This window comes from Haliotis rubra, unplaced genomic scaffold (genome assembly GCF_003918875.1).
Source record: "Haliotis rubra isolate DU_JTF1 unplaced genomic scaffold, ASM391887v1 Scf710, whole genome shotgun sequence".
NCBI lineage: Eukaryota > Metazoa > Mollusca > Gastropoda > Lepetellida > Haliotidae > Haliotis > Haliotis rubra.
In genome coordinates, this window is record NW_025767425.1 from 166324 (window position 1) to 190702 (window position 24379).

The 24379-nt window shown below is 39.5% G+C and overlaps 1 protein-coding gene across 1 annotated transcript in view; it reads right to left on the reverse strand.

Annotated features, from left to right (window-relative positions):
• The window catches only part of LOC124259151 (FH1/FH2 domain-containing protein 3-like), a 144017-nt gene that overhangs the window by 43593 nt on the left and 76045 nt on the right, over nucleotides 1–24379 (reverse strand). The window contains 1 exon segment of the mRNA XM_046693247.1: nucleotides 18526–18650. Coding sequence (XP_046549203.1) covers nucleotides 18526–18650 — 125 coding nt within the window.

Below are 24379 nucleotides of genomic sequence, written 5' to 3' on the forward strand. Positions count from 1 at the left end.
GTTACTAGGCAGTTACATATCCCTTGTACACTGTTCTATTGTTTTAGAATACCTATAATATATACACAAGAAAATACATACTGTCATGGGCATTGGGGCTAGTACTTGGCACATATAAAAATCAGTCCAGGGCAATCTTATTGGTGAGTGATTCAGTTTAGTTGTACGCTGCTTTTAGCTATATTCCAGCAATATCATGGTGGGGGACGCCGAAAATGGGCTTCACACATTGTACCCATGTGGGGAATCAAACCAGGGTCTTCGGCGTGAGGAGCGAACGCTTTAAATACAGTAATTTAATTTTTTGGCGTTCCACAAATCAACCGTCTTATCCGTCTGTACATTCCATGAAGAAAATGTGATGAAAAAGAAAATATTGAATGTGAAATGTTTCTTCACATGCAAAGATCTATATTAGGTTGCAATAGTACGTATCTACTATGTAGTTATAGATAATAAAAATACCATTTCAAGACAAATACAACACACAAGTTTCCATTTAACATCCAATGAAAGACACTGGACAATGAAAGTCAAAGAAGTAATCTAATCCTTTCTTATAGAACAAGCTAAGTATATGGATGACAACTTCTTTTATTCCAGAGCACGACGTTTCGATACAGGTTCTTGTATAGTTTTCAAGTAAGAATAGTACAGGAACGAACGAAATTTGGAGTTTTACGTCGGCTTTTAGCGGGGCCAATGTCCCTGACAGGATTAGTACTGGGAGAGAACAGGTGATACATTGTATATACAAGAAGACTAATTAACAAGACAAGGCGGAATAACAATGTGATATTAACAAATAAAGGGATAACAGGAATACAAGGATAAACACAGGGGTGGAAATAACCCATTGCCCGACGTCCGAGTCCAGTGTTTTTTTCTGTCGGGCAAGCAAATTTGTACATCACATTGTACCGGTGTCCAGTTGACTTTCCAATGTTAATTATGTTGTTTATTTAAAAAATCAGCAAGAAAACGGTCGGTATAGTGGAAAAATTATCAGGGCAAGTGACTTTACATGTGCCACTGTACCGGAGTACACTATCAATTTTAAAGTTATTTCCACCCCTGAAACATGGAGGCCAGTGGAAGCCAATGATACAGAGAGCATAGAATGTATACAAGATTAACAATGTGATGATAGTGAATAAAGGGTAGCAGAGGACAACGGAGATACACATAGAAGCCAGTAATGTTTTATGCTGGGTTTTTTTCATGACAGTAATCCTTTCTGTAGTGGAGATGCAATTCAAGACTAGGAAACCGATATCAGCCTGAGAATGAGCACTGAGGACAACCAGTGTCAAGTATGTCCCGGAGTAAACTCCTGAAGCATCAAAACATGGAGGAGGTCATTCTGAAACCCCAGGATAGATGAAGTGATACTTTAATTAACGAAAACACTTAAAACTTATCTACATTTATCTCCTAGAGAACAAAGCAACTCATTACGAGATCTTGCTTCTACACTGATACCCAAACATTTGTTACATTAGAGAGGATAGACTAAATTGATGTACTGTTGGTGCATGGGCGAGTGAGTACTGTTTTACGCGCTTTTAGCAATATTCCAGCAATATCACGGCGGGGAACACCAGAAATCCATGTGGGGAATCAAACCCGGGCCCTCGGCATGATGAGTGAACGCTTTAACCACTAGGCTACCCGGGGCCATCGCCCCCTGTTGGTGCATGGAACAGTTAACTAACAATTACTGGTGGTTGGGTAGCCTAGTGATTGAAGTGTTTGCTTATCACAAAGAAGGCCTGGTTTGAACCCCCACATGGGTACAGTAGTGAAGCCTATTTCTGGTGTGGTTTGTCAGGATATTGCTGGAATATTGCTAAAGCTGCATAAAAACTCACAAAAATCGTTAGCGATGCATGGTCAAAATATCTGAAAATATTCGTCAAGGGGTCGACATCATGAACATCATCAGAATCAACGGAGCATGATGACACACAATCAACTAATTGCGTTCTTTTGATGACAAAAAACAGTGTTTGGGAACCATTCCAGACCATGATGCATTGCTTTAGCCCACACATAACAACTGCAGATCTAGCATCTATTGCCTAAACTACAGCCCAAGATGAAGGTAAAGAGTTCAGTCTTTAGGTCACCATAGTACGATGATGCGATCCAAAATATTGATACCTAGCAGCTGAGAACTTGGTAGGTAAATAAATATACTCCTACTGTTTTGCATACACATTCATGAAACACAGAAGGATAGTGACTTATTATTATACACCAATTAATCATTAATGAAACGCTATAGATTTTGAAGTCAGTTTGTTCATTATTTCATCAAACTGCATCAATTTCATCAGTTTAATGAAAGTGGTTATAAACTAGGTCATAAATTTAATTGAGCCTCGTGTTTTAGATGATCGTTTCTGTATATACAAACAACCTATTTCGCCTACTATTGTCTAACCACACCAATTAAATTTAATTGTGCTCCATGTAATCTAATACTGACTTTCAGAACTTTAAATGCAAGTGCTTCTGACTTCATCCGTCAGTGGGGTGATGGGGTAGCCTAGTGGTTAAAGCGTTCGCTCGTCATGCCAAAGACCCGGGTTCGATTCCCCACATGGGTACAATGTGTGAAGCCCATTTCTGGTGTCCCCGCTGTGATATTGCTGGAATATTGCTAAAAGCGGCGTAAAACCAACTCACTCACTCACTCAATCATCTGTCAGTATAATACATATAATTATGCATGCGTTGACATGACCTGGGGCTGTGACTCATGTCAGCTGGGTGAAAGAGAGCATGTCAACCAACCAGCATGACAATATCGCTAGACAGCATGGCAATAAGTATGTCGACATAATACGGCATTAATGTGGCGTGCGGGATTCTCTGCTGGAATGTCTAATTATATCAGGCGATGCATGGCTTTTTCAATACCTATTTCATTTGTATACAATGTGCATAGAGTAGTAAAATTAGGTCTAGTTTTATTTGTTTGTTTGTTTGTTTGTTGTTTAAAGCAGCAAACATCAATGTACTAGTTAAATGACAGCGTATTGTAAATAATCTTGTCTGGACAAGACAATCCTAAAATCAACAGCACGAGCATCAAGGCTAGTCTTGCTCCATGGATGTATAGTAATTTTATCCTTCAAAGAGCCATGTCTAGATAAGCGGACAGTACAAGGACGTCAGACTGTCATAGGGTCAATGTGTTCTTTTTACTTATATTATTAGAAATTTTCATTAAAACTATAAATTATTACCTTAGAGACTTGTGCAAGTCTACATCAAGCCATCAACCAATGAGCCTAACCATCCTATCCACTTATGTCACCTCTTTCAGCCACTGAACCACCAGAGGTTGCTGGAAACCTGTATTTCTACCTGGAATCGACACAGGTTTCAGTCCAGTCCATGTAGTGTAGACTGACTGAGTTTGGTTTTTACGCCGCTTTTAGCAATATTCCAGCAACATCACGGCGGGGGACACCAGAAATGGGCTTCACACATTGTGCCCATGTGGGGATTCGAACCCGGGTCATCGGCGTGACGAGCCAATGCTTTAACCATTAGGCTACCCCACCGCCCCCCATGTAGTGTAGATGCTCAATAAGGTTTTAGTGTTATAACAACACTGAAGTCAACAACAAACGATGATAAGAGCTTTGTTCGGGCTAGTAGCCTTAAATTATAAGGTGCTTGCACACTTTGATACATAATGACTAAATTCAAATCTATTGGAAGTTCCCTCAGTGGAAAACTGACTTTAAATATTGAAACAATGAAATCCCAAGTAAGGATGAGATATATGGATGAACAACTTGCTAATTTACATTGAAGAGGGACATATCGGTGTAGACTCTAACACTGTTATCATCAAGTGATGTACAGGGTAGTGTAGACTAAGGCTTAGTCTCTGAATATATATAATTTTGATAGTAACAAACAAGCCCATTTATATTGAAAAGGAGCCCTAGGGAGACCAGAGATTCAGAACCTGAGGAAATCTAGACTTGCTTTATTTAGGAGTTTAGCACTGCAGAGAGGGCTTGGCAGTAGGGAAATTAATGTGGTTCAGGGACTGTGAGACAGACTAAAGGGTAGTGTAGAGAGGCAATGTGCAGATATGAACTAGTGTTTTCACAATAAAGCAAGGAAGCCAAAAAGGAATCCCAAGGGTACTTCTATATCCTTGGTTAGATTTGGTCAAAGGTTATCAGAAATTCTGACGTACTGGTAAACTGAGATCCCAATGGTGTGTGGATATAATTAAATCTGGTCAGAAAACCAGGGTTACCACACCAGGACAACATGATGCTCAGCCATGTCTGTAACTGCCTGATCCCTACTGAGTGAGCTCTTCTGACATGTACAAGGCACTGGGGACCTACTCTTCCTGCTGAGGACCCTTGAAGATCAGGGTTAGAACTGATCTTCAGTAACCCATGCTTGTAGTAAGAGGCGGCTAACTGGATTGGGTGGTCAGGCTCGCTGACTTGGTTGACACATGTTATGGTATCCCAATTGATGCTCATGCTATTAATCACTGTATTGTCTGGTCCAGACTTGATTATTTACAAACCGCCACCATATAGCTGGAATATTGTTGAGTGCAGTGTTAAACAACCAACCAACCAACCATGCTGAGAATCCCCACCTGGCTGTAGAATGAAAGGACTGGATGACACCACTAACTGTCATCTCACCTCTTTTCTGCACGTCAAGTGACATTTTTCACCAGCACATCTGGGTACTTGAATCTACTTTGTGTGATCACACATGGGTGCTTTGTGGCTATATATACTTGCATAGCTATGTACATGTCATAAATCAGTTTATATTCATTACTTATATCAGTACATAGGCGGCATGGATGGCTGTAAGGCTGACTTTTCCAACAATAGATCTCACTATATGAACCAAACTGTTTAAACATCTTGATACTGCTACAAAGCTTTTGACATCTTCCCTTAATTCTGGGTCGGTCACGATTTTGTGCTTAGTAATGAACATCCTGACTGATTATTCAGTGAGTGGGTGGGTGAGTGAGTGAGTAAGTGGGTGGGTGAGTGAGTGAGTGAGTGAGTGAGTGAGTGAGTGAGTGAGTGAGTGAGTGAGTGAGTAAGTGGGTGGGTGGGTGGGTGGGGGTGAGTGAGTGAGTGAGTGGGTGGGTGGGTGGGTGGGTGGGTGTGGTGAGTGAGTGAGTGGTGGGTGGGTGGGTTTGGGAGAATGGGTGAGTGAGTGAGTGAGTGAGTGAGTGAGAGTGAGTGAGTGTAGCTTGACGCTGCTTCAGCAGTTTTTCAGCTCTTCATGATGAGATTACTCAATAAAGGTTTTTGTGTTATCCATCCATTCCTTTATGACTAAAATAATAGTTTTATATTTATAAATAAACATCTTTCCTTCCTCAAGGGGGGCTGAGGTCAGTGAACTGGGACGTAATGCCATGTTATTGCAATTATATTCCTAGGCCAAATGTAGAGATAACATCATTACCAGGTAATATGATACACCCGGCTGTATCACCCATACTGCATATCCTGATCATGTTGAACACCAGTGCTTGTCACCATCCATTAAACCATGCGGTTAATACTCATGCAGTTGGTCTATGAACATGTGGACACTGTTTCAACAGGTGTGTGTGTGTGTGTGTGTGTGTGTGTGTGTGTGTGTGTGTGTGTGTGTGTGTGTGTGTGTGTGTGTGTGTGTGTGTGTGTGTGTGTGTGTGTGTGTGTGTGTGTGTGTGTGTGTGTGTGTGTGTGTGTGTGTGTGTTCCGTGTTTGTTTTCAGCAACCTGATACATTCTGTGTCTAGTTCCACATTGACAAGAATCTCTGGAGGGTGGGAGTTGTCATACCAATTATAACGCTTTTACTGCTGCTGAGAGATCCTAAAACATAGGGACTTTTCTAACATTTGGCCTAGGACTAATTATAGATCAATTCACATGAGTGCATGTAAACATGGGGCACAGAGAAAAGTATCATCTTATAACATCTCTTGATGCATTTGGGGATCAAACAACCAACGTTGAACTCCCCCAAACAGACACTCCATCCACTAAACCATAGCGACAGTCTGAAACCATGAGAGAGTGTCTGTATTTACAAAAAGCCCATAATGTCTAACATACTGGATTAATAAGTTATTTTTGTAAGGGCCTGTATGTCTTCCTGTCCATTTATTATTAATACCTGCTACAGCAACGAGTAACTGTAGCTCTGTGCACACAGTCATCCTACATCCATGGTGGCACACATACATGTAGGCTAGATAAATTACACGATATGGACATCAGGATCGGTCTGTCCTCACTCTAACTGTTCCACCATTGGGATTATCTTATCTCAGAAGAGATAACTACATCAAATAAATACCATCTACTTCAAATAAACATAATCTACATCAAATAACCACTTTCAAATATAGTATCTGAATCATAACCTAGCATAACAATATCAAAAGCTGTTTCAAACCGTATTACACAGACTATCACTGATTGACACACCTGATGCCAAAAGTTTCTGAAACACACCAACCTAAAATCAGGAAACATACAGCACCACAGCAAAAGAATGTCAAGTCTTTAAACAAGACAAAGTTCTAAAGCTGCAGAGGGAAGCCATTTCAAACAGTTACTTCAATATAAAGTATTTCCATCACAACATTCAAATATTGAAGTCCATAGCTTGACTATCTGTGCCCAATCCAGATCTTCTATCTCCATCAGTTGGAAGTCATGAGCATCCCTCTACTTGACTAAAGTCCCTAGCGTCTCCCTTCCGTCTGGCATCTACATCAAAAGCCAGGGCACTTCCTCTCTGCTGCAGTAACTGAGTATGCTCATATTTACTCTTAGGTGTCAAGATTTAACAGGTTTCATAGCAATCCTTGATAATATATATCTCAGTTTCGGTGCTAAATTCATTTTCCTTATGTTTTGCCTCTGAATGTACTACCATTATCTACGGCCATGTTCACATTTACTGATTCAATCTTTCAGGTTTACTTTAGTTTGCATATATTTTACATTTGTGCAGAAACTTAATATTTTCACAGAATTGCTTTTTCAACTCCAAAACAAATCAAATCTGAAAAGCACTATATTTTGCAGTCCCCTGAATGTGGAAGGGGGACAAGATAAATCAAGACTCATAATGTGAAAGCTCAGATAGCTTAGAGGTTAAGAATAATATAAAATGACATGTTTACTTTATTTCTTATCTACCAACCTTGAGATTTTAATTTGACTTGCTCACCAAGTTTATAAGTTGGCCATATTGAACATAGTGCAATTGTTTTCCTTTTTTCTTCACTTTGTATTAATATTTGCCATTTTAATACATGATTGTTATGGTGAGGTGAGGTGAGGTGAGGTGAGGTGAGGCAGGGTTTAACGACACACTTAAGAATATTTCGCTCATATGACGACGTGCATGCGTGTGTATGTGTGGCTGCTTGTACTAGTCCAGACGTAAAACGGTTTTATAGTGCTAGCTCACTGAGATACCATGCCGCAGTGAAGCATGAATACCCCACTCAGACACATTATACTGACTCCGAGCCGACCCGTCCTTGTTGTACCCATTAATGCCGAGTGCCAGGCAGGGACCAACAAGTACCATATTTTAACATCTTTTGGTAGGTTAAGGTGAGATGTGCTGATGGAAAGTGGTTGATAGCATCATCATTAATCCGTGATGTCTGGATACACTGAAACACTGCTGACATGGTCAAATATTGCGACCTCCTGATCATTGTAAAGTGGCTCTGGAGCAAATTGTTCCACATATGACCCATCTGACAAATGCTACATCTTCTGTGACCAAACATTTTATAAAATAACCCATGAATATCATGGTAAGAACTCGTCTCCAGCTTATCCTGAGAGCTGACTAATGGGATGCTGACTTGGTTGATGTTGGTTGCTTTGTTGTTTAACACCCCACTCAGCAATATTCCAACTATATGGCGGTGGTCTGTAAATAATCTAGTCTGGACCAGACAATCCAGTGATGACTGATCTGCGCAAATGGGATACGATGACATGTGTCAACCAAGTCAGCGAGACTACCACCCGATCCCGTTAGTCGCCTCATACGACAAGCACGGGTTACTGAAGACTAATTATAAGTTATAACCCAGAAATTCATGGGTGTGGTTGATGTACATCATCACTTATCCCAACATACACAGATGCTGACTATTTCCATCACTGGATTGTCTGGTCCAGACTTGTTTAACAACAGGCTGCCATCATGTAGCTGGAATATTGCTGAGTGTGGCATTACACAACAAACAAAATTGTAAAACACACAATGTGGGACAACTTATTGCTATGTAAAAGACTAAAAACACCAAATACAAAATACATGACCCGGCAAGTGAGTCTACAGCACATTCATATTCATTATTTATAAATGCAAAGCAAAATCAATTCTGACCACACCTACTTTCACTTTCATGTGAATCTATTTGACTGACGAACAAAGGAAATTTGCTGAATAAGCATATTCCACAAACATTATCAGTACTCCGCAAGGGGAAAACCAAAGGTCAGGTGGGAACATTTGACCTACAGCTGCGATAACCGGAGCTACTTCCCTATAAACATGATAATGCTAATTTATCTAATTTGTGGTATGCTACAACCAGATTGACAGATGGCTATCTTGACAAGTTGACATCCGAAAGGTCACGGTACAGCAGCAGTCTCCACATGCTTGGCATCAATACTTAATCCTGCTATCTTGTGATCAGCGACAGAGCATGCCTTTAGACAACAACATGCAGCTTCCCTGACTTAATTGATTGGCAGGTACTCAAACTGTTTTCACTGACTGACTGACTGAGTTTGGTTTTACGCCGCTTTTAGCAATATTCCAGCAATATCACGGCGGGAGACACCAGAAATGGGCTTCACTCATTGTACCCATGTGGGGATTCGAACCCGGGTCTTCGGCATGACGAGCCAACGGCTTTAACCACTAGACTACCCCACCGCCCCCAAACTGTTTTCAAGACATCTCTATAGGCCAAATATAAATAATGCTGTTGTTCCGATACACGCTAAAAAAAGTATAGGTAGGGTATATTTTAGAATACTGTTTAGTCTCTGAATATATATAGCTTTGATGAAACACCTAATTCCTTTTAAATTAAAGAAGACTGACTGACTGACTGAGTTTAGTTTTACGCTGCTTTTAGCAATATTCCAGCTACATCACGGCGGGGGACACCAGAAATGGGCTTAACACATTGTGCCCATGTGGGGAATCGAACCCGGGTCTTCGGCGTGACGAGCCAACGCTTTAACCACTAGGCTACCCCACCGCCCCTAAATTAAAGAAGAGCTCTCATGTGATTGGAGATTGGCGATTCAAAATGAGGAAATCTAGACTTGCTTCAGTTTGAGCTTTGAAGAAAGGCTGAGTTGAAGGGAAAGTAATGCTGTTTATGGGCTGTGAGACAGACATATTTGCTTTTGTTGTATTTATAAGACTTGCAGCTCTTTGGAAGAACAAGATTAGTTACCTGTGTATGGTACATAGATATTCATGACCTCATGTTTTAGCAAACACAGAGTAACTTAAAACACTTACAGTTTGCACCTTAAATTAGGTTGGTAGAAGTATGTTAATTTTTATTTAGTCATAAGATTTTCTTAATAATAGCAGGTGGGGTTAATTAAGTGTACCACGATCACTTCAGATCAGGGTGTAAGACTGTGTAAATCTCCTTACATTGATACAACACAGGTTGGCTCAACTCATTGTTAATGGGGTCTTAGAGCTCGTGAACAGGGTTTTATTGGAATAGACAGCAATATGTTATTGTAAACTGTTGTTAGGTTCAAGCCAGTGGTATATCTCAATGAGACCAATACAATCATGGCTGAAGCTTACTGGAGTATATTGATATTGTAACAAGTTAATGTTTGCAAGGTCGAATAACACACACACCTACATACACCTTTCACACCTACAGCGATGTCTTTGGTGAAGATTCATGTCAAAATCGGTCTTCATCAACCCAGACTTGTTGTAAGAGGTAACTAACCAGACCCAGAGGTCATCACATCCCCTTGGCATGGAAGATGTCATGGTGTCAATCACTGGATTGTGTGACCCGTGAAGGTCCAGGTTAGAATATTGATCTTCAGTAAGCCATGCTTGTCGTAAGAGGCGACTAACGGGATTGGGTGGTCAGGCTCGCTGACTTGGTTGACACATGTCATCGGTTCCCAGTTGAGTAGATCGATGCTCATTCTGTTGATCGCTGGATTGTCTGGCCCAGACTCGATTATTTACAGACCGCCGCCATATAGCTGGAATATTGCTGACTGCAGCGTAAAACTAAACTCACTCAATGGATTGTGTGGTACAAATTACATAGTCTTACACTTATCATGAATCAAATGATATAAAGTACAGATGATATGCATATATATTGATAAGATTTAATCACTGAAACAGGCCAATTGTCACCATGGGGCTTCAATGAGGATTGGTTGGTTACTATAAGGACCAACATAGACAGCCAGGCTTACAATCCAGACAACATACAATATGGGCACTATCACCATGATGATGGACATTATATTCAGATGATGGGCTTTAAGGTATTCAGAGGTGCATGCCAGCCTTTGACTGGTCATGCCAAAGCTCAACTGGACAATAACTGAGGATCATCACTGGATCATCTCTGGATCATCACTGGATCATCACTCGATCCAGCATCAAATACAGGGTCTGCATGTCCGTATTGACCAGACTAATACAGACCAACAGTCCTGATGGCTGGCTATGTTTGAAGGCTGGCCACAAACAGGTGTCCGAGTAGCGGCAGAGCTGCAGCAACAACAGGACATCCTCGTGCAAACAAGTCATAACATGTCTGCCATCTCGCGATCGATCATGAACATTACATTTTTTTTAGCTGTGTGATGATGTTTACACATCACTTGTTTCTGCGGTAGTTATGGATTGTATACCTCCTCACTGACAATGGATTAAACTGGGTGTGTGTTGGAATCGTGGAACATTGTTCTGAAATTGAATCCTTTATAGAAAAGTGACTGATCGTGTTGATACTGTATTAATGAAGAGGAGGGCATAACAGAACATGGAGAAACCTGTTTCTGATAACGTCTTCATCACAATGGAGAAGCAGGCCAAGAATTGACGTAATTTAATTGCTACTAATTTCCTTACAACAACAGTTGGTGAAGGTGTATCACGATGTCTGTACATTCCTTGTTGTGTATATTTTCCTAATTAAGCACACTCAGCAATCACTGAAGCTATTAGTGTGGGCTATTTCTAAAGAAACCAATTTCTATGGCATGAAGCATCAATATTCTCATGTCACGGTGGTTCTGCATATTGATTAGATCTTCTATCGGACCCCATCAGATGGCTTTTGATCACAATCCACAAAGAAAGAATTTCTTGGAAAGGAAAACAGGCATTATCATGATAAGTGGAACTGAAATGATGTTCAAGGTTATTGAATAGCAAAGTGTGTGTGGTGTGATGTGTGGTCTGTATGATATGGTGTGGTGTGGTGTGGCGTAGTGTGAGAGATGTGTGTGGTTTGGTGTGGTGTTTGATGTGGAATAGCATGTGGTGCGTTGGCACGTGGCGTTGGCGTGGCGTTGGCGTGGCGTGGCGTGGCGTGGCGTGGCGTGGCGTGGCGTGGCGTGGCGAGGCGTGGCGAGGCGTCACTACCAGTACTTCTCCTTGATAAACTTGCAATCATGAGTGGAGTGGACACACTGATCACCATGGCAATGCCATATTTATACCCATGATGCAACAATGTCAGTCTATGCTGAGACAGGATAAGACTCAGTAATGCTTCAGGCCCCACAGCTACTCTAGACCAGCTACGTCTATACCAGTAAGTGAGACCTTTCCCAAGTTTAATCAGGTGAAATATTGGATTCAGCTGTAACAAAGACCCACTAACAATACCAGTGAGTGACTGACCGAGATATACTTTAGCTAATATTAGGGCATGGTTAATCAATCAGGTAATGGAATAATCTCATGTGCGTAACATTGCACAGAACTTGATACAAACCTTAATCACACGAGAAAGTAAGATCAAAGGATCAGGTGTTGATGGAGTAGGTGTGTGGGTGTGTGGGGTGAGTGGGTGTCTTCTAGCTGGTTGAGTGAATGGTTGAATGAGTGAGTGGTTGCATGAGTGGTTGAGTGGTTGAGTGAGCAAGTGAGCGAATGAAGTACTTTTAGGCCACTTTTAGTAATATTTCCATAATATCATAGCAGTGGACACCAAGAATTGGTTTCACACATTGTGGGATTGAACCAAGGCGGTCAGCACAATGAATCAGGGGTGGAAATAACCCATTGCCCGATGCCCGAGTCCAGTGTTTATTTCTGTCAGGCAAGCAAATTTGTATATCACACTGTACCAGTGTCCAGTTGACTTTCCAATGTTATTTATGTTGTTTATTTTAAAAAATCAACAAGAAAACGGCTGGTATAGTGGAAAAATTATCAGGGCAAGTGATTTTACATGTGCCACTGTTCCGGAGTACACTAGCAATTTTAAAGTTATTTCCACCCCTGTGAACAAAAATCCATTCCATGGCCCTTTTGCACATACACCTGCATCACAATACACAAACTTGAAGTAGGCGGTACTATGACAAAAACATCAGATCATATAATTCAGTAACCATGCTTTAGATGCATCTACTATGGACCTAGAGCCTGGTACTCAACTTCCCCAATAAACCATTACTATGGATTGGTGACCTTCACTGTAAGGCTGTTCCTCTGTTTTCATGGTTAGAATTTTTTTTATCATCAGTAATAATCATTCCAATTAATATTTCACAAATCCTTTAGTACAATCTATAAGATCTCCAAAATAAGTCTTTTTCAGAAAATTATACTGTGATGTATTTTCAATAAATGAGAGTAATAAAGATCAGACTGAAACGGGAGAACAGAGATTAGACATGTTTCATAATAGGCTTCTGTGACAGTTGATTGGCTGGGTCAGAGACCTTCACCACTGCTCAATTATCTCCCTTGTTAATTCTGATAAGACAGAGTCAACATAAGACCCATTGAGACGTAACAACACACAGCTAGACACAAGTCCTATTGCCAACACCCAGTAAACCCAACCTGTCAACAGTGTCGGTAACAGCCGGCTCTGCGAGATTCCCTGCACTGATGACATTCTGGGGAAACAGGTGTGCTGATTCACCTGTACACTTAACGAGGTTGCCACAGGTATATCTAACAGGGAATAGGGACATGGGGAGAGTTGCGACAACACAGATGACAGCCTGATTCATATCATAAAAACACACTGATTCACCTGTACACTTAACGAGGTCGTTATAGGTATATCTAACAGGGAATAGGGAAACGTTGTACAGCACAGAAGAAAACTGATTCATATGATCAGATCGGCTGTCTGCATGCCCACAAGCGTCCTTTGGGATGTATATTGTTCTGACTATGGTAGTCATCACACATCCACTGGGAGTGAGTGAGTTTAGTTTAAAGCCGCTTTTAGCAATATTCCAGCAATATCACAGAGGGACATCAGAAATGGGCTTCACACATTGTACCCATGTTGGGAATCGAACCCGGATCTACGTCGTGACGAGGGAAACATCCATTGTGTAGTGAGGCAGGAGGTTGATCGTCCTGTTGAAGACCCAGGTTCGAAGATGTGGGAATTCGAACCCGGGTCTTCGGCGTGATGAGCCAACGCTTTAACCACTAGACTACCCCACCGCCCTGTACTGTGTGGACTAATGTTAGCTATATATTATAATGCCAGCTCACTGAGAGAGCCTGCCACAGTTTCACATTGCACCGACCATCCATATTGTGGTCACATGCTTCATTAGATCATAGAGGCGGTCTCTCAGCTGTGACAAAAGTTAATAACTGTTGCTGTATTCAAGTGACATAATAATTTACAATGAATGTATGTATATATGTAAGTGTATGGAAATGGATGGATGGATGTTACTTTAAGCCATAGTCCACAATATTTCAGCTAAAGCACAGTGGTCTCTATATTATCAAATTAGAGTGAGTTTAGTTTTATGCCTCACTCAGCAATATTCCAGCTGTATGGCGGTGGTCTGTGAATAATCGAGTCTGGACCAGACAATCCAGTCATCAACAGCATGAGCATCGATGTGTGCAATTGGGATACGATGACATGTTACAACCAAGTCAGCGAGCCTGACCACCCGATCCCGTTAGTCGCCTCTTACGACAAGCATGGGTTACTGAAGATCAATTCTAGCCTGGATCTTCACGGGTCTAATCAAGTTGGAAACAGGCTGGGGTTGATAGCATGATCAACAAATTGACAATGCACAAAGACACACAATAATCCAGCTCATGGTGTAACCACTCAAATACTCATGTACATCGGCTATAGGACTGGTGGAGGGTGAAAATGATATTTAATTCATTAAATTACCCATAACACATGTATAATATGAAAGGGTAAAATGAATCAATGCCCTTCTTGATGTATGTCGACTATAAATACAGGATTTGTCACAGTAGTAATAATATTCTGAAATAGTCCATACAGCCAGTTGTAAATATCATCATAAAGAGCGGTCACAATGGCCGTCTAAACATGCACAGCATTAGCAAGTCAATAAGGAAAGAGTACAGTTGAGCTTGTGTCACAGAACATAAAGACGCATACAGAAAGGAAACAAGTCAAGCCTAAAATATGCAATTCTCTTTGTGTAACGGTGGTATGTTTGACAACTATCATTACTGCTGCTGTAGGAGGATCAGATGGCCTCCATGGTCGGGGTTGTCCCATGAATGAACTGGTCCCATTATATAAGTTTCACTTGGGGACGGAAACTAACCAACAAAATTTGTTACTCAAAAGAGGTTAAAGAATATTGAGTGAGTGAGTGAGTGAGTTTAGTTTTACGCCGCACTCAGTAACATTCCAGCTACATGGCGGCGGTCTGTAAATAATCGAGTCTGGACCAGACAATCTAGTGATCAACAGCATGAGCATCGATCTACGCAATTGGGATACGATGACATGTGTCAAACAAGCCAGCAAGTTTGACCACCCGATCCCGTTAGTCAGCTCTTACAAGCATGGGTTACTGAAGGCCAATTCTAACCCGGACCTTCACGGGTTTAAAGAATATTGGATTCTTTCATATTTCTATATATAATCTGTCACACCAAGACCAATGAAATAGAGTGAGATGAGGAATCGGATGTTCTTTCTTGAGTAGTATACTAGTTTAGAGTTGTGATTTAATATAGCAATAACCCCACTCTCCCAGCTGTTGTTGGAGTTCTATCTCTTGAAATATCTTTAACATTGTCAAAACTGGTCAGGATAATTCGAAGCTTGAACTTAATAGGACAATTTCAGTAATGAAACAGAAATTATGAAATATATGTGTCTTCGTATCATTGTACTTCGGAATTTATTTTGTATGAGACTATTATTGCTACTTGGTTTTACCTTCCAGTATGTATATCTATTCAAAAGTGATTTCAAAAGTTACTGGGTCAAATGATTTATCCTAACAGCTTTTCTAATATTCCATTTGCAAGGACAGGCAGTACACAGAAATGGTTGTACAAGTAATGGCAGCCATGGCTGAGAAGGTCAAGTAAAGGAAAGGTTTGGAAGTATGGAAAACAGAAATAATTTTTTTCAATAAACTTATTATTGCTTGAACAGAATAACAGTCATCCATCCAAAACGGAACCGCCCGAGGATGGTGGGATATTAACATAAGGATAAAGCAATGCTCTCTCTTACAAATCCAATCTGTCATTAAAAGTTTCACTCCCTTTTGTGAGCTGGGTAGCCCTGCGTGAAGACTGACACAAGATTACATCCCTCTGTTAGCCATACAAACATCAACAACTATCTATTGTTGCAGCAAATAAAGTCCAGAGACTTATGACATTGTCCCCTTTGGGCGAACGGGGGAATCCATGCAGAAATATCAGCTGACGAGTGAGGTTGAATGTTGGCAAAACCGGGGTACATTCTGGAGGACTGACTCACTGGATCCTGGTTACCGGACCTGGTCCCCCAGGTGCACAGTCACGACACAGTTAGAAGAACACACAGTCAGTGGTTCATACATATGTAACACTTTAACCATCATGAATACAGACAGTAATCACACAATACACCCACCACTGAATATTTGCTTGTCATTCTTACTGATTTCAGAAATTCAAAAAATTTAATTTTGTGATATCTTACAGTTGAAGAATTTGATAATTAAGTAGTCTGTCATACTGATCTTGAAAAAAACAAGTATATCGTAGGAAGCCCATGCATTTCTAGAATACTGCTGTTTCTGAAAATGATGAAAGTCTCTTAGGTCATTTTTATCATATTTTCTTAACATAATTTCAGCACTGACTTGTTTCTGTAAAAAAAAGTAAATATAATAAATAGTAATTGAAGAGAGTTACAATTGAGATCACTTTGTTTAACTTATGTTTAGTGATACAGGCCCGGTAAGAATTATATCAAAGAAAGCCCTTGCAAGTCTAGAATATGTGACAAGTCCAGATAACCACAGTTTCAGGAAATTAATTAAGTCTCTGGACTTTTTTTCATTATATTTTATAAGCATAATTTATTAACCGTTCTTTCAATAAAATATGTTCATTTCAGAGACAAGATGTTAGTCTAAGTGTACCTCATCATCTGCACAGTTTCTGAACGTATACATTTTCAGAAAGCTATTAAACAGTGGGGTCAAGGCCTCTGTACCCCCTGGGTATGCTTTAGGGCAATTCAAGAGCCAAATCCTCATTAACAATACAATGGAAAAGTTTCAGCTTAATACCACCCTTTTCTCCATTGTCCCTTGTAAGATTCATGGCCCAGCCCTTGCATATGTGTGTTAAGTAACTGTAAAATTCACACTGACCTGTAAAGGTGGGGCTGGACCACTTATCAATGATATTATAATTGAGCATTTCAGGTATAAAGAGGATGAGACAGGTATGGAGGCAGCCTGATGACATTGATACACCTGTCTGGAATGTCATCGCTGACTATGGCGACCCACTACATGACAATCACACAAGGAAGTGTCTGGGCTTTGATGTCAGACAGTCCAATCTGGCTACGTCACTCCCACAGGGGTATTGATACACTGCACTCTATTGACAGACGACTCCCTGGCTGTCATTCATTTTGACAAAGTGCAGAGCGTCATATGAAGTTCAATTTATGTTTTAATGGGTCATGTTATCTTCAGGCTGAGAGCTGGATAATCCATATCAAAATCAATATTAATACATTTTATCACTGTATGTATTCCTAGTCAAAACAACTGAGGTGGGATAACATGATTAACCCGATGAATGCTTTACCATAGGTTTGATACAACCTTAACAGTTCAACAATATTATGATGAGGGAACATCTAAATGGGTGGGTAAGTGAGTTTAATGCCACCTTTAACAGAGTTACAGGTACATCAGGGTGTGTCTGCTTGTTATAAGAGGAAGGCAAAGTGAAGCAGCACTCAACTCTTTACCACTTTGGTGAAACCCTATGGTGCTGACAAAACTTGAAACATAATCAGTATGAACCACTGAGTGAGTGAGTGAGTTTAGTTTTGTCAGGTTTGCCAAAGATATTTGCAGTGCCTTAGCCAACAGGGTCCTCCAATGCCATTGACATCAACATGACAAATATAAGTCCTAAACTTAATACTTATTCCGGAATCAAACCAAGCTATCTAGTAAAACAAGTGAAAACCTTAACTACTTGGCCACCCTACACCCCTTTATGAACTATTTAATACCCACCAAGCTGAATAGAAAACTGTTGGTTATGATTGTCATTATTATGATTATGTTATTTCAGGTCAGTCCCACTTCAACATAGTAGGCAGCACTGTGAGATAACACCCTGTTTCACACATACATGTGATGACATCAAGTCTAAACGTTACGTATACACCAACATGAAGTATTGTATACACAGGGTATACCCAGGTCTGATTTATTGCCTACACACCCTTGCACAGTGTAACATTAGATAATACTGTGTTGTCACAGGTTTAACTGTATCTAACTGGGAGGCATGCTATAAACATTTTATAACCCACATAACATCTTCTGAAGATTGGATAGTGTATTTTGAGAACAAAATAACAGATTTTATCATGATGACACTGCATAATCAAATGCATGCAGTGGAGAAAAGAAAGTTTAAATTTGAGAATTCCAGAGACTGTAGAAACTCAAAATATTTGGCAGTTTTAAAGGTTTACAAGAACAAACGTCCGCATATTGATCAAAACATTGTGTGGTAAGTCCTATATCAATTTTAAAGGTTTCCAAGAACAAGGTTCCACAAAATTGATCTATACACTGTGTAGGAAGTCAAATTGTTCTGAGTTACAACTGTTGCAACACTTCTATCACAAAGTGGTATAAGGCAGCACATTGTGTCCAGTATCACAGATCATAAATAGAATAGAAGTACTTACTGGTCTTGGAATCCGTCTAGCTCCTCGGCCTGTTCATCGAGAGTAGACTCAGTATCCAGATAGGTTCCATACTCTCCCTGCGACCCGCTGTGGTAGCGGTAGATCTGCAGCGCACAGTCTTCAAGCTGCACCACAACAAACACAGGTATTACACATGGCACAAGTAAAGAACTGCACTGAATGCACCACAACAAACACAGGTATTGCACATAGCACAAGGAAAGAACTGCACTGAATCTTCAATTATCAGTGACAAAGGGTATAATAGAAGACTAAGAGAATTGAGGTCACGGTTGGTCATAGTTTGGGGGTAGAAAAGGCATGGAAACTGACAGTGGACACCAAGTATTAAAGCTTTGCACAATTTTAAAAGGAACCTGTGAGTTTGTATAACACTGCACTTACCAATATTCCAGCTAAGTGAGAACAGTAAATAATCAAAGACCAGACAAACCAGTGATTGATATTGTGAGTTATGATCACACTGTGTGGGTACGATTACATATATCTGGGTCTAACCATCCATTAATCACCCCGAGCAAATAACTTAAGTTGCATCTTTTAACAGAGAATCAAAATGTATGAAAAAACATTAAAGAAATATTGAATATAGTGCAATGGTTAGAAGACTGGGGAAAATACACAAGAAGTTCAAGGTTTTTCATTCTTAGGGCATGAAGAAAAAATATTACTACACTATCTCAAACCTTGGAATATTTATTTAAACATTAATGCATTGAAATTTGTCTAATTTGGAACTTTGTTTAAAAGTGTTTGCCAAGACCCAGTTCCGCCAAATACAATGTACTTTGATTATATACTGCCCCTGGTTGCGCACAAACTGAGGAGGTCAAACAGAATCCTTTACCCCTAAACATGTAAATGATCAATATTTTCTCTTATTAATTTTCCTGGATCATGTTGAAAGCAGTTTACATCTTGTACAAAATCAAACATCATGTACATGCTGTTTACCTACATCTGATTATACTGAAACCTGAGGAAAATGATCCCACTTTTATCCCAGAAAGTATCCATTACAACAGGTTATCACTTGTTCCAAGGCACCTTACTATGATATATTTGACATTTTGAACCAAAGATTTTAATCAGTGTTCTCAGAGGTTATCTGTCTTCTTAGGCGTTCTTCCTCTAAGTCCCACCCCCTCCAAACTCCCAACCCCCTCCCATCCCAGCCCTAGACAAGTGATGCAAGCTATCTTGCATGTTCACCATGCAACCTGCATATGGTCAACATGCTTTAATGCAGTGAGTCATCTCCACTGTAGAACCCTGCTCTTTAACATAATGCTGGTATTCCCTCCCCTGTAGACCCTCTTCCAACCCATCCATGCCCTTGCCTCCCTCAGTTGCAAAGATGATGATGATGCTATTATCCTCCAGATGTTTTAGACATTCATCACCATAAATTCTGGTTTTATTTTAACCAGTAAGGAAAAATGTCCTTTTAAAGAGTTGCCATAAATCTAAAGGATGAAGGGAAAATATATGCTGTCACTTGTCCTTCATGAATTTTCTAGCCTTGGACTACTGTTAATTTGGAACCATATCACCATCTATCCATTCCCCTTGTTTTCAGATACCATGACAAAGCTATTCCTTTGCCCTCCCCATTGTATAACCATCACTGAGTAATTAAGTAATTACTTTGCCCTCCCCATGTACAAATCATAGTCAAGCTATCAATTTGATACAACATTTTCTTTTTGCCCTCCGAAGTCAAAGTGATTTTTCCTTCAGACTACTCAATTAAATTCTGGTCACGAAGAAGCTATTTCTTGACTGTCTCCGTGATCCATGTACAATGAAACTATACATGATGTGTCTGAAATACTTCCTGCATAACTATAAATAGTTATAAAACTTTACCCTCACCAAATTCTAGGAACTATTTATTTGCCCTCATAAGTTCAAGTTTGCCATTACTTTGCCCACCCTGGGCATAATCAGGCTGTTCCTCTGCCCTCCCTCAAAGTTAAAGGCTAAAAGTATCACTGAACATCAAAGATCTGATTCAATGACCATCTGTATGTCCTACTACTTGAGCAGTACAAGTGGCTCCACTGCAGACCGATGTGTACCGAGTAAACTATAGGGGAGACCAGCACAGGATCTAGCTACAACTTCCTGAACTTTGTTCTACACCAGATTTTATTTACAGAAAATATTTAATAACTTTTTAATAACATCATTTGCATGAACATTCAAATGTGTCACACAACGTCCAACATGGTCCAAGATTACTCATTTTGAAGAGAAACAATCTTTCAACGAGTCACTAAATATAGTAAACTTTTTATAACAAACATGTTATAACGAACCAACGGATATAACTAACTGTTTAGGGTCCCAGCCACTTGCAGTATAATTTAGACGAAATGTGTATGATGACCTACAGAAACTAACTGAAATAAGTTAGTGGCCATTTCAGTTTGTTTTAATCACAGTTTACTGTATGAAGGCAGAATTCAATAAATTATCATGACACAACGTGATGCTAGTAATCAGCTGTTTATGCTTGTAACATTAATACTTCTTGTCGTCATAAAATCAAGTGTAACCATCGTGACATAATAACACAGCATACCTGTACATTATCATTATGTTTACTTGGTATACCTGTACATAATTATATAACTACCTGATCTGGCTTACCAGGAAACACCTCCAGGCACATTCATGTATAATGTCTATGATATACTGATAAAAAAAAGTTAGGCATAATGAATATTTGGGGGAATATTTTTATGAAATTGTGAGCTCAGTCTTTGATATCCCTTCAGAATAAATTACATTAATAGTGAACACACTTAAGATGAACTGACAGTTATAGTGAACTGTTGTTTTTTATTCCAGCCACCTGTTGTGTATTTTAGTAGAAATGTGTTTAATGAACTTTGATCATAATGAAACAAAATTTGTGGTCCTCTTAAATTTGTTGTAACTGTTGTTTACTACATTCATGACCCGTGATTTTTTCGTTCAGAGTATATATTTATATATGGCAACAAAATTACATCAAAAACCTCAAAAACTTTCTTCATAGATGTAGGTATATCATAATATTATAAACATGGCTTATTGATCATAATAGAAAATAGGGATGATTGGGTTTCATATCTGTATACATATTTTTCTAGAAACAGTCTTTAACGCCTCAACATTGGTTTAATGAAACCTGTTCCCTTTGCCATTGTTCTAACCAGATGCTGATTAAATGTAAACAGAGTGGGAACTGGAGATATAAAGTAATAGGTTTCAGATAACAGGTGTCCTGTGTCTTGGGGGGAAGGACATTATGGTGATAGTTCTGTCACTTGATACACTTTTGTTTTAGCTAACAATCTCTATAGCTGATGGCAGGTGCTTCCTCATTATACCACTCAGCCTGGGGGACATTGACCTGTTGAAGTATAGTCTTATCTTTTTAAGGCATATATCACAAGTTTTAACCATTACACACAAAGTCCAAAAACAATATTGGAAAAATCAGAAACATCCTGGTAAATATTTACACATGGAGCAAGGGATTGAGTTGGGTTTAATTCTGCTTGAAAATTATTCATACAATGAAGTGGGGTAAATGTCAACTTAACTCAGAAACCTTATGAGCATAAAGTAAAAGTTTTATAATGTGCCTGCGGTATAATGAGGAAGTGATGGTATTAAGAGGAAACTGTGATAAAATTAGGATAAGGTGTATCAGCTGATGACCTGCTGTTTCCTGATGGTGCTATTCCTAAAGCAAAGGGACAATTAAAGGAAATTACATATGACAGTTTGACCCAGTGCTTTTCACTTAGTTGAACCCAGCACAGGTCACTGGTAGCAATATATGAACCACATCTGTGGAGTCAGTGTCTCATATCTAAGTGTTGGAGGAAACTGCTGATGTTTCATCTTACATATAATCAGTTGTGTTTGATTTCATTTTTTATACATCATATAAATTTATTACATATACCTTTAATTAATTTGCACAAATTGAGGGGAATTGACAAAAATAAAATGTCTATTTCAAATCACCCAAACCATATTAATGTTGCAATTTTACAATAATAAAAAGTCAAGGTTATTCGTAAGTTTTTAACAGTAAAATTAATTTATTCAATGTACGAACTGGGTGTGTTAGAGAGTTGAAAGGATTTGTTTTATATGGAAATTATTTTTTTCCTGAAATGTTATGTTACCAAGCAACAGGTACAAAAAGCATTACAACATTTAACACAAGGTTTCCATAATAACACAATACAATGTAGAATTAATTTGTCATATAGGTCACTAGATAACATAACAAAATAAAAGTTTATGGTAGTTAAATTTCTGATCAGATGTAACCATGAATTCTTAGTCTTGTACTTAAATAGTGATCATCAAATTACTGAATAATTAAAATTAACTGACGAAAATTAACTGACGAAAATGAAACAAGACTCAATGGAACTAAATATTATCAATACATGTATGATATTAACTGAGTGATTAGATGGGGCTATTGAAAATGAACAGCAATATTATTTAACAGATATTGCACAATTGCTATAACGTTATTTAACAATGTTGATACACCTGAAATGTTCTATATAATAAACAATTGTAATTCTTTCTTCAAAGGCGAAGGTATTTGGTCACAGTACACCTTTCCTAGACTTGAATGATATTTAGGTCACATGGTAAGTCCATGTTAATTATTCGTTAATATGGGTGTGGGTGAGTAAACAGTAGCTTGTTTACTCAATATGCTATCTACCGCGAATATATGTGACACCTGTCAAACGGTAACGACGACACATGGCGAGTGTGTACGACCCCACCTGATTATGACATCCAAACAAACTACAGCGTTCGTCACTTCGGGTCGTGACTGATTCTATAATTTCAAGGTATAAATATTGAACGGTAAACAATTTCAAGTAAGACAACCATATAAATCCAAGCGTCCACATCACATCAATCTGTGGGGCAACACGCTTTGTTTACACCTGGTCGGCACCTTTGAAGTCTGGGTTAGAGTAATCAACGGTCGCTACTTACCTTGTGTGGTGCATTCAGAATTCTATGTATCGTCGCTAACTGGTTGATAATAGGAACTGTCTCAAGGAATGCATGGCTAGGTGGTCTTGTTGGCTCGGGATAATTTGTGTTTGAAAATGGGTCCCTGTCATCTAGGTACTGTACGCGACAGGTAAAAGTCGCCATCATGGATTCGATTTCTCCCTCCGAACTTGTGTGACCTCTGACCTAATGTATTCCTGCGCTTCACGAGCCATTTCGTCAACACAGTGGCGTTGTGGAGTGTTTTTTCAAACGACACATAACGCACGTTCCGTTTTTTTCGTCTCCTCTCAGCTATTAATGTTATTTCTGTCCGTTATATCCAACGCGGGTCGACTTCCGATATCGGGTTACCAGATACTAGAGTGGAAAAAATATTAGCGATAATTCCGTGATAGCGTTTTCCTGGCTGTAGGACAGTCCCGATACGCCATTCACAGATTCACAGCGTGCTGGCCAATGATGAGTCAATGCACCGCGGAAGTAACGTGTGGGCGTGGCACAGTCAGCTCATTTGAATACTTTGATATAATAGCTGCTCACGTATAACTGGAGGGTAAATTCCAAATAGACCCACGGTATTTACATTTTCCACACACGGGTCGACACGTCATGGGGTTCGTTTCGTCAATATGCTTTTGAATTGAACACGAAAGGGTAATAGCTAAATATGTTTAACGGACTGGTATGCGAGGGAGTGTACATTATCTTTGGATTGATCTCAGTAATATCTTTTTAGCCAAGTGAATCACATGTAAAATCATGCAAGATTCAATTT